The following is a 12693-nucleotide window of genomic DNA, read 5'->3' as shown; positions in this document are numbered from 1 at the left end:
AGTTAGTTATATTTTAGTCTATAATACCCATTATGCACAAAAGACATCAAATATTCAACAATAATACGACTACTGACAAAAAGCAATTAAGTTAGAAACAACAATATTATATATATATATATATATATATAGAACAAATACTTCTCACAAGTACAACAATGAAAGCTAAACATGCCAGCAACAACAACAACAACGATAATGCAATTGTCTTAAGAGCAAAAAATAAATATATTCTTCATATAAGTTATTTATCAACCATTGGCTTACAAGAAAATTCGGGAGAAAATAGAAAGGGAAAATATTCAGTTTCATTATGGAAATATATTAAATCAATGTAAAGAAAAGCTTCTTCCATGTTTATTAATTTTGTTGCTGAACTAATTTCTTTATTTAACCCTTTGCTAGTCCTATGTATTACATGTGATATACAGTACATATTTGCCTGGTGTTCCTGTATCATATATGATAAACAACCCCTTTATTTTTTTCAACCACCAGTGTAACTTATGATGGAAACTTTAGCATTACTCAGAACATATGAAACAAGGGCTAACTGAAAGTCTGAAAACAAGCATGGTTCGTGGATGTTTAGGAGAAACTTATGAAAATGTTTTGGACAAGCAAAGGATTAATTAAAATGAATTTTAATAACTACATTTATATAAAAGGAAACTTAAAACATTTTTTATAAGAATTTATAGAAAATAATTAAGAAAATAACAAAAAAAAATAGTTGATATACTAGAATATTGTAACTGCAGACAATTTAGTTTTGATATTGTATAGACTGTTTGGATATGTTAGGAAATGTCTTGAGAATAGAGTACAGAGGACCAAATAATTTTGATCATGTAAAGGAATTTCCTTTTAGAAGTTGAAATATGTCACAAACATATTTTCACCCACCTGAAGTTTGCTTATGCCTAATTACTATTTGGCACTAATTGAATTTCTTCCAACTTGGCAGCCCCATGGCACAACTCAGTCAATGTTAAAGCCATGGTTTTAAAATCTGCTCAGAGTTATTTCTCCTCACTATTTCCCATTGATAACAACTAAAGAGCTATAAATGCATCTGGGAATCTAATAGGGGACAGCACTAGGCAGATATGATGTTTCTACACCTCTTACCATAAGAGGGAATATTTTTCTCCATATCAAATGCAGTGAATTTGCCTTTAGAATTTGAAATATGTTACAAACATATTTTAACTCACCTAAAGTTTGCTTATGCCTAAATGTTGCTTGGTGCTAATAGTGCTGAAGGTATATATGTATGTAGGTATACACACACACACACACACACATTTATATACATGTACATTTGTATATATGTATCTCCTCTACAGGAAGATACCTGTCTCTATCCCTCCACAATACTTTTTAATTTCTCATCAACTAGCACATAGCCATCTTCAATACTATTCCTCCCAGTTGAGGAATTTTTTGTCTTGCAAGTTACTAAATGACCCTGCTGGTGCCACATAAAAAGCTCTCAGTACATTCTGTAAAAAGGTTGACATTTGGAAAAGCATCCAGCTGCAGAAACCGTATCAAAGCAACAATGGAGCAAGATGTAATCCACCAGCTTGCCAGTTCCTGTCAAACCATCCAACCCATGCCTGCATAGAAAACAGACATTTGATGATGATGATGATGATGATATACATGTGTACATTACACAAACACACATGACAGGCATCTGCATGCACACTTACTGTCTACCAAATTCCATCATAAGGAATTTTGCAACCCACAGAGTAAAAGAGTCTTGCCCAATGCCAAATATGTCTGATAGTAAGATCAAACACAGAATCACATGTGCAGTGAACTTCTTAATACAGCTATAACTTCAACATTGTGCGTGTGTGTGTGTGTGTGTGTGCATACGTGACTCGCTGATCAAAACTACTCACTAATCATGGATGTGGGAGACTTATTTTAAAATAAAAGGACACACTCACACATTCTGTATATATTTTTTGCCAAAGATTTAGAATCTGACAAGGATATATTATCAAGTGTTGTTCTTCAATGTTAACTTTATACTGTAATGCATTGTTTTATGATAAAGGTGGTAGGCGTGATGAAGGTAGTAGCATCAGCAATTTTTCAGTCATACAAGACTGCACATAGAAAGAAAGAGAGAGAGAGGTAATTGTATCAACACTTGTAATACTATTAGTACTAATTTGTCAATCACAAGAGGGTTGAAAACTGATGTTATGTCAAAATTAGGTGGAATTGAATTTGAAAAATCTTAAAAGAATATTCTAATTTTGGCACAAGGCCAGGAATTTTGAAGGGAGTGCCAGTCTCATGCAACTGACACCCGTGCCAATGGTACATAAAAAGCACGCATTACACTCTTGGAGTGGTTGGTGTTAGGAAGGGCATCCAGCCATAGACACCATGCCAAATCAGACTGGAACCTAGTGCAGCTCTCCAGCTTCAAACTGTCTAGCCCATGCCAACATGGAAAGCAGATGCATAATGATGATGATAAGTTGGCTACAAAGTGACAGTATTTGCTTGAGATGATTGAGCAAAAGTTTATAGAGACATTTTATATATATAATAAAGTATTTATAGAGATGTCATCAATCACTAGGTATAAGTAGGTCACATCTATACTTAACAGAACTATAATTTTTCTTCAAGTACAGCTAGATCACAAAGTATGCTTTAGCTGCACAACTCACTCATTAATAAAACTATATAACATTTGTATATAGAAAGTTCACATTCCTTCTTGGCAATCTTTCCAAAGAACGACTCTTTCACCCATTGGCAGATGTAGGTTGAAGGATAATAAAGAGGTATATAGAGGTATGTATGGAAAAAAGTAGGTATTTGTACTACTACAATTAGGTTTCCAATAAATATCTTAAACAGGTAATAGCATTCATACTTCACCTGGAATATCATCAATTTACAACCTAATTATTTTCTAATACATTTATATTTACATTTTGTCATATAACTATTCTAGAAGAACCTGTTCACCATCACCTTCTCTCATACTTTAACTCCTGATCTCCAACATAAAGCTGCCCACCTCCCCTGGCAAGGGTTTTGTAGTTTTGTGAGCTGTATGGCAATCTTACTATTGCTGGTGGCATGAAAAAAGTGCCCTGTACACATTGTAAAGTGGTTCACATTAGAAAGGGCATCCAGCCTTAGGAATCATGCCAGAGCAGACATTGGTGTGCAATCTTGGATCCATTGGATCCCGTCAAACCATCCAGCCCATACCCATATGGAACATAGAAATTAAATGATGATGGTGTTGAAATAAGGTGACCATACTAAACAATCATCCAAACATGTTTTACATTGTATCATTTTCTTTCATCTTCAGTTTACCTTTCTTGTGTGTTTATTTTCCAATTCCTTTTTCTACAATTTACTATCCTCCCTACCCTCTTTCTTTTTCCTTTGTTGCTAACATAGAACCAACTGTTTAGTGACTTCTATAAAACTCATCAACACACAGAAAAACTGATTGTATATTTTTGCATTTGGCACAAAGGAAGATCATGCCTGCTAAACACAACAATGTCACTGCACCCACCAACACTACCCAGCAAGCAGTAAACAAACCCTTTTTTGTATTCAGCCAATTCAAATATTAGCAGATAACAATGAACTATTTGTCACCACAGTTCTCTAAATGCATACACGCACACATATTGCAGTTGCACAGATGACATGAATTAACAAACTTAAATGTGATTAGAAAATATTTCAAATGCAGACACTACATAAAATATGTCCCTAAATCAGTCAACATATTAAAAAACAAAAAGAGTGGGGAATCTTTTGGCAACTTCTTAAAGATTCATTTTGAAGAAAACATAAGTCTAGTCAGCACCAACTTCAGCACAAACTTTAAAAAACTGTATATTCTTGTTCTGCCAGGCTTTATAATATTTGTAAGTCAACATGAATGTTCTGACTAGCAGACTCCTTATAATAAACTTGAACAACCATCACACACACAGACATATGTGTCTTTTATTTATTAATCTATAGTAATCGGAAGAAATGATTAAATTTCAAGCTAAATTTCTTTTCAGTTTGTATTTATAGCTCCATTATAATCTGTTTAAAAAATTTATAAGGTGGGAAGTGAAGTTACTAAAATTAAATTCAATATTACTAAATGATACTAAAAACAGAAAGCAAAAAATGTGTAAAACTTAATTGCTAAATAAAAAAGTATTGAAATAGTAAAGATAATTTTATTTAAAAGTATCAAATAAAATTTTCAAAAATAGAGATATAAAATAAAAAGAAAGTAATCTAAGAGTGTTTTAATAAATATAGATTTAAAATATCAAATACTGAAATGTGTCCTTTGAATTTCTCTATCCATTTTAGAAACATGGATCTTACCAGTGAGAATTGTACATTACCTACATCATCAGAATTTTAAAATTTCAAGAGAACATGAAATATGTCATCTTCTGTGATCCCCACGGTCAGCCCTCAACCTTTTCTATGCAAAGGGATTTTAAACTCAATATTTACATGTTATGTAGATGCTATTATTTATGACTCCAGTAAAAAGTCCAACTGCTGAAAATGAATTATTTCATGTTCTCTTGAAGTTTCTAAATTCTAATGATATAAAATGAAATGTATATTTGCATGCAACATTCTAAGTTTATATGACCCAAGAAAACACCCTTATACTCTAAAGTTAAGGGAACATTTTTTGGCTTTGTTTTATATGTCAATTTTATTAGTTCCCTGCATAATTAGAAAAACATAAGACGAAAACTGACAATTTAATAAAAAAAAAAATCATTAAATCTACATTAATTTTATTTACATAAAAAGTAAAAGTATTAAGGATTTAATGAAAATACTGTCGGGGTCCTATTTTTATTTTTTGATTTCTTCTTTGATTCAAAATTAAGTTTTAAAATATTTTGATAAATTTAGAACATTAAAATAAAAAAAAAGTTATTCAATATGGCAATAAAAATCTGGAAAAATAATGAAAATTTAAGTAATACTTACAAATTCCAAATAGAGGACTTCTTCTTAGTAGGAGCTAAATCTGGATGTTCTCTTGAAGCACGGATCATTTCTGTCCATCTGACTGCTTCTTGTAGTTCCATAAGACGTTCTTTGTATTGATTGCGTTCCATCAATACCCGTGCCATTTCAACACGTGTGAACCGTTTCCTCTGAGCCATTGGAATATCATCCTGTAAAGAACATGTTTAGAAAATGTTAATTTCAAAACATCCCAATTTCATCTGCAGCATTCAGTTGTTAGATTTCAAACATCACCTTCAAGCGATTTTTGGGTTTTTCTCCTTCAATTATATCTATCTCATTAGTTTTACCTGTTACATTTAATCAATCATACAAGACTTCTTTGCACAGTGTCTGTCAATTAAATTTCACTCATAAGGTGTTAGTCAACAAGGAATTATGCTTGAAGATATTTGCACAAGATGCTGTGCTGCAGGATTAAACCTGGATTTAGACATTTGCAAAGTAAGCCTTTTAACCACACAACTTTGCTTGAGACCATAAATAGCATGAATAGATATCATTAGAGTAACAGAAACAGTTAAGTAGCAACCAGAGTTCAAATTCAATTGAAATTTGGCCCTCTTTTGGTGGTTGATAGTATTGTTCAACCCCAACTCTAAACTGACAGGTCAATAATTTAAGATAATCCAGGTATGACTACCCCCATTTTTTGCTTAGACAAAGTACAGTAACAAAGACATTATTCAAAGTGCCATTCTCTTTTAAGATAAGAGTATGATTGGAGAGCTCTGTGGCTGCTATTTCTAGCAGATCAAGTGAACATGTAAAAGCATCTATAATAATAAAATTATCAATAATGTACATATCCAATCCACCTTAATCTGAAAGAGCCTATCTTCAGTCAAGTTGCTCAGTTTGCTGGTAATAGCAACCAAATCTTCTTCAAAAATGCCTTCATCTTAATGATAGGACGTGCGAAATGATTAGCTGTACTTTCCCTAAAAATGATGGAATGATCTTAACAGGAATGCTTTGCAATATAAGGTTATGAAAAATCATTATCATCATTATTTAATGTCCGTCTTCCATGCCGATATGATCCAGCAAACGCAAGGCTACATTGAGTTCTAATATCAGCTTTGGCATTATATCTACAGTTGGATGCCCTTACTAATGCCAACTATTTTATTATATGTACTAGGTCACCAAGTAACTTGCAAAACCAAAAAAGAAATGCAAAATATCCTTTTGACGAAGTGAGGAAAGTATTTAAAGTAGGGGGAAGGTGGCTTTGGCAGATGTTGAGAAATAAAATAACTAAAAAAATTAAAAAAAGATAAAATTTCACACTCACTTCTTCATCAGCTTGAGCAACCTGAGATTTTTTCTCTAATTCTTCTTTCACTTTCTTTAAGTTATCTTCTAATTCTGAGATGCGCTGTATTTGTCGTGATTTTACTGTCTGTAGAGAATTGATTTCCTCGCGCATAATTTCATGTTCACTGGAATAGAAATAGAGGATCAGCAATAAATTATTTTATTTGTCACAAGCAAGACATTACAGATTATTATTGTAAAGACAAAACAAAATTTATGAAGGAGGACAAAGAGAAATTAGTAACATTGATAAATCTCCCAAATGGAATTAAGAATTATTGATTTTAGAGCAGACATACAAACAAATGCATGGTCATTTGAATCACACATTCTACAACTCAATTTATTACTGAAACCTGTACTTTATCAATCTAAGAGATACAAAATTTGAACAATAATGCAATTCATCTACCATCTCAGATACATCTACCAACCAATGTATCAAAAAATATTAAGTTCAACAAATTGATATAAGTAATGAAAAAAAAAAAATTTTTTTTTAAAGTATAAAATTCTTAAGAATGCTCCCACCATACCTTCAACTACAACAATTACAAAGGTGTATTCCCTGATTTAAATAACTTTGGCTAATGGCTGTGTCTGAGACAGAATATAAACATCAAATATGCCAAATATAAAACCAGGTGTTTAGTGGAAGAGAGTATTGACTATTGGTCATTCTTATGCAATCATCATCATCATCATCTACAATCCATCCTCCATGCTGGCATGGGTTAGATGGTTTGACATCATCAAATTGGTTCAAGGATTGCATCATGCTCCAGCAACATGGTTTCTGTGACTGGATGTCATTCCTAACACCAACCATTCTGCAGAGTATACTGGGTGATTTTTCATAGCATCAACACTGAATAGGGCTACAGTAAATAGGGAGACAGCTTTATGCAAGGATATGACAAATTAAAGTATGAAAGAAGACACCAGAACAGAATGGGTTTCTCACTACAAAACTTTAATGACAAAATACTTAATGAATACTAATATTTTTTTCCAAAATACCATGAAAAGCATGAAAGAATTACAATGTAATCATTCAAAGTCTGTAAACAAAGCTGTCTTTACAATAAGAACCATGTTTTGTTTTTTTTTCAAGTTCTTCTCTTAGAATTGTATGCTCCACAAAACGTGATAAATATCTTCCATTTTCATAATCAGTTACATTCATCAATGAGTCACTAGCTTTAGTGATATCCTTGATGAATTAGAAAAGACAGAATTATGATATTCATACCAGAGGAAAGAGCAATATGGATGAAAAGATGTAAAATATTTCCAACACGGTTTACAGACTTTGTTTGCCAGATTCATACTGAATTATCTATTATAATATACTAATTCAAACAAAAGAAGGATATAAACCCGAATTTAATTGTTGAGCAAACTCACCTGGTAAGTTCATCAACTTTGGCAATAAGGTCATCTTTTACAACATTCAAAGCATTTCTGAAAAAGAAAGAGAGGGGAGGAAAATGAGAAAAATAATGAGAAAAGTCTGTGTATCTTTGAATTCTGTCATCAATTTATTAATTATGCTTTTAAATCTACCTAAAACTTCCTCTCAATTTTAAATATATGATATTAAAACAATCAAATCAATATCCTATATAAAAACAATTACTGAAATAATTGCTAAAGATTCAATTGACAGCAAAAGCAGTAACTACAACTTACTGTCACCATCACTACATTACTATTACGCACACAACAGGTGATAAAAATTTCAATGTCAGTTTTATGATGAAAATCATGTTAAATTAATCCTATAATGTTGCCTTTAATGGGTAAAAATAGTCTATATGCCGATTGATTTTCGCCAGTAACCAACAATATGTACACACAATTATTTCTTTAGTATATCATCATCATCATTTAACATATGTTTTCCATGCTGGCATGGGTTGGACGGTTAGACAGGATCTGGCCAGCTGAAGAGCTACCCAGGCTACATGACCATTTTGGCATGGTTTCTATGGCTGGATGCCCTTCCTAATGCCAACCACTTTTCAGAATGTACTGGGTGCTTTTATGCACCACCAGCACAAGTTCATTTACATGGTACTAGTATGAGTGCTTTTTACATAACACTAGCACCCACAAGCCCACAAGATTATGAATGCAGGGGACATGCCTGTATGAAAGGACAACCTCAATTTTACTTAGCTTGATGTCTGTTCTTAAGCACAAAAACTACCAGGAGTCTTGGTCTCCTGTCATATGTAAACCTATTTTGGTATGTATCATATATACACTACTTTTAGTCCTGAAAATGCATTTTGCTTACTGTAGGACTAAATGACTTAAACATACAAACTATGCATTCATTTTATAGTTACATGACATATGTACATACAGCTTAAAAGAAACACTGGTTGCAAAAAGTCATCATCATCATTTATTGTCTATTCTATGCTTGCATGGGTTAATTGGAAGTAAATTTTCTATGGCCAGATACCTTTACCTGTTTCCAAGCATATTAATATTTCTCCATGGTCAGATATATTTTTCATGGAACAGTGATAATGAACAGCATTCCTTTATGACTGATGCTTTTTTACAACCACTCTGTACAATGACATTACATATGAAAGCTTAACCAGTTATGAATATCTGTTCCCAAAACAAATGACCAAAATGTAATTGTGTGTGCAGTTTAATTTATCGCAAAACAACTGTAATCACATGTCTCTGTTCTTCCACCTATTTTTCATTACCAATTCATATTTAAATCCTTCCTATGGAGTTTTGGAGGAGAACTACCACAAAAACAGATTGGGAGTGAAATGTTTGCAGATCAAACCCAAAGTTAGGCTTATGGAACACTGAGCATTACAGGAGTGTGAAGAAAAAGAACAATTAAGAACAATATAGAGGCTGCTGAGAAAGCATTTAGATGGATCTGACTAGAAAAGAGGTGATTGATGGGGATAGCAGAATGCCAGTTGGACACAAGACTAGGCTTCATCAATTCATGTTGGGTTGCCTGGATGAGGGTGTGTTGTAAGACACAAATACCCAGTTATTCTAGGATACAACACTGACAATGCATCACAGCATTACATCTGGAGATGTATCTTGAACTGACAACATGCAATGCTTTTTCAACCAACATGATCTCCCTTGTTTTTACTAATGCAATTGCCCTACCCTCCTGCTCACAATGCTAATGATATCCAATTGCTTTCTCAGTTTCTTTACAATCAGTCTGCTAACTACAGATTTCATAGCACTCAATTATACAAAAAGTAAACTAAGGTAACTTACTTAGTAGCCAATAATTCAGTGTTCTCTAGAATCAAGTTTTCAAGTTCTTTACCCATACCTGCAATAAATAATAGAAAAAAAACATTACAAGTAAAAAAAAATAAAAGCATGACAAGGAGGCAAGATGTTTCTTTGCAGAGAACAGAAAACATTAACAAAAACAAAACAAAAACTTCAGAATCCACATTCAATCTGAGTTAACTTTACATGCCAACACATGAGTATATAAACACATACATACATAGATATACACAATGAAAAGAAAATGTTAACAAATACAATTTTAGAAAGAATAAATAAATACAACCAAACAAAACATAGAACCTTGAAATACTTATTTAACACCTAATTTGTTTTAATTTTATTTAGGATATGCTTCAATTGTTGAGTTTAGTGTATACTTTTTTAATCTTTTTAGGTCGTAAAAAAAAAAATCATTAAAAATGAAAGAAGAAAAAGATAGCAAAGGATATAAGAAATTTAACAAAAATATTCCATTTCCTTATATTTGTACAATAAAACTATTTCTTCAGAAAAAAAACCCCTCTGAAACCTTTAAATCACACAACATTCCTGAACGAAAGAATTTTGGAATTTTTGCAACTCCTCTGCTTGACTTGTGCAGTGATCCATAACCTTTTCGCATCCAGGTTACGCCATCAAATGTAATGCTTATTCATTCACATTGTTTTGAATTATCAAACATTATCTTATTGCTTTAAGAGTTTGATGATGCCATTGCTTATTTTTAAAATGACACTAAGGTAAGTGTGAGAAGTAGATCTGACCAGTTTTAAATATAAAACAGGTAGACTATTTGAGCCAGATATGACTGCTTTAAATGCTAAAGGGTTAAGGAATATAATGACCATAGCATTACAAGGATGTGTGTCAATACATTGGCAGCTCTAGACTCTCCCACGTCTCTTTTCTATTCAGTTCATCTGCTCCAGGCCTGCTGAAATACTATAACACCAAGCTTTGTAAAACGACCAGTTGTTTCTAGTTAGGGTGTTGTGACACCTTTGGGATTTGATGTTATATGGTGGAAACCACAGTGAAAAACCAACCAGTTTAGAATGTAAACTTTGGGGGAAAAGCTCTTCAAACAAAGTCCACCAATGTCAAAACATCTTTCTAACATTTGCCACCAGAGATATAGTGAACTAGATTGGCTCATTGCAAATTATCAACAATGTTACTTTCACAAATAACTAATAATAAATAATGTAGTAGATTTCACAGCTGGATGCCCTTCCTGATGCCAACCACTTTACAAAGTGTATTAGGTGGCACTAGCAGCAGGGAAGTCCACCAAGTAACTTATTTGCAAGACAAAACCCCCCTGAACTGAAGGCAGGTGTATTGAGGGAGATGGCTTTGTGCCAGGTGATGAGAGGTTAATGTATAAACAAAGGGACAGAAATCGGTATCTTGCATTGAGGGAGGTATAGGGCTACCTCAGTGGGAGAGTGAAGAGATGGTGAAGATGTGATGATACAATTAATTTTGAAAATGATTTTAGTAAATTAACTCATTACTTAGTTTGGAACATAAATTAACATGAGATTTAAACAGAAGGTTTTAATTTAGATTACTTGCATCTAGGTTTTTATCAAGCCATCAGAGGTTATCTTAGGCAGGTTGATAGCAAAAGGGTTAAAACAAAACAGGAATTAGTCAACCATAAAACCTCAGTGTTTTTAATAGAAAACAAAATGAATATTAAATCATAAATGATTAATGAATATTAAATTATAAATTTCCAACATTTAAGGAGTTATAATTTAATTATATTAATAACAGTATTTGACTGATACTTATTTTATCATACTCAGAAGGGTGAGCAGTTGACCTTAGAGGAATTTGAACTTAGAATGTAAAGGAACACAACTAGATACCAGAAGATATTTTGACCACTGCTCAACTAAATCTGCCATTGATAATGTTTACAGTAAAACTATGCAAATTACATAAGCAATTATATTTAAAATTTCTTCATATTTTCCCATTATTGAGTGATATTGATATAAGATTTGAAAACTGAAAAATTTCTTGATCCTATTTCCAAGACAGTGGAGAATTTACATAGAGGATTTGTGCTTTATATTGAGGCTATTTAATTTGTATAAAAGCTGGGCAGTGTAATTCCTATTTTTAAAAGATATGAGGTTTTCAAAAGGGAAATTTCACTACTACACTAAACAGATGGGACTACATAGGAACTCTTTCACCGACTTACATGGTCCCTATTTTTAAGGCATTAAAAAATTTAGCTGTTGATTACACACATTTCTATCATCTCTCTATCACTAATTATGTTAAATTGGCAATCAGCTGTACAAATACTTTAATTCAAATCATTCCAAAGATAATAATTTGATGTATTGGCGATAGGTCAAAGAAGCATATGTTAAGTAATGAACATGAAATGGTTCCGTGAACCTATTACAGGAGGGCCTAATTTCACAGTAAGACAAAATACATATAACTCCTGTATGTGTAATCATTTTGTACAATACACATGTACTATTTTTCTAGACAACATTGTAGAATGAATTAATCAATAAATAAGTTCACAGCTAACATTTATATTACCTAGTAATACAATATATACAAACAGAATCTAGAATATTAGCTAAAATAGTTTAATTCACAGAACTGAAAAATTAAGTTTTGAATATATAAAATAATTAGTATGGGTGTTTTATGTACACCTGGTTTTACTAGTGTTATTTTAGTAATACACTGAATTGAAAAAAAGTAACAGTTTTATTTACAAGTGACAATATAAAACTGAGAAATCCTTTCACTGAACTGGAAATCAACAACTGTTTAATCATTAAAAATAAAAAGAGAAAATAAAATTGTCAACATTTAATTAAAATAAGCATTGGTATTAAATATTCAAATGATAATTTCTGTATTTGCGCGCGCGCGCACGCGCACACGCGCACACACGCGCACACACGCGCACACACGCGCACACACACGCACACACACACGCACACACACACGCAC

At 32.4% G+C, this 12693-nt stretch overlaps 1 protein-coding gene across 13 annotated transcripts in view; it reads right to left on the bottom strand.

The window, feature by feature from the left end:
- Positions 1–12693, bottom strand: part of LOC106882306 (C-Jun-amino-terminal kinase-interacting protein 4) — a 233098-nt gene that overhangs the window by 113095 nt on the left and 107310 nt on the right. For all 13 annotated transcript variants that reach the window (XM_052973649.1, XM_052973657.1, XM_052973658.1 and 10 more), the window contains 4 exons: positions 9673–9730; positions 7798–7854; positions 6368–6515; positions 5029–5219 (listed from right to left, as the gene is read on the bottom strand). In XM_052973649.1, coding sequence (XP_052829609.1) covers positions 5029–5219; positions 6368–6515; positions 7798–7854; positions 9673–9730 — 454 coding nt within the window. The remainder of the gene's footprint in view (positions 1–5028; positions 5220–6367; positions 6516–7797; positions 7855–9672; positions 9731–12693) is intronic.

Source organism: Octopus bimaculoides, chromosome 16 (genome assembly GCF_001194135.2).
Source record: "Octopus bimaculoides isolate UCB-OBI-ISO-001 chromosome 16, ASM119413v2, whole genome shotgun sequence".
Taxonomy (NCBI): Eukaryota; Metazoa; Mollusca; class Cephalopoda; order Octopoda; family Octopodidae; genus Octopus; species Octopus bimaculoides.
The sequence above is the reverse complement of the archived record's forward strand: the minus strand, read 5'-3'. Positions and strand labels throughout refer to the sequence as shown.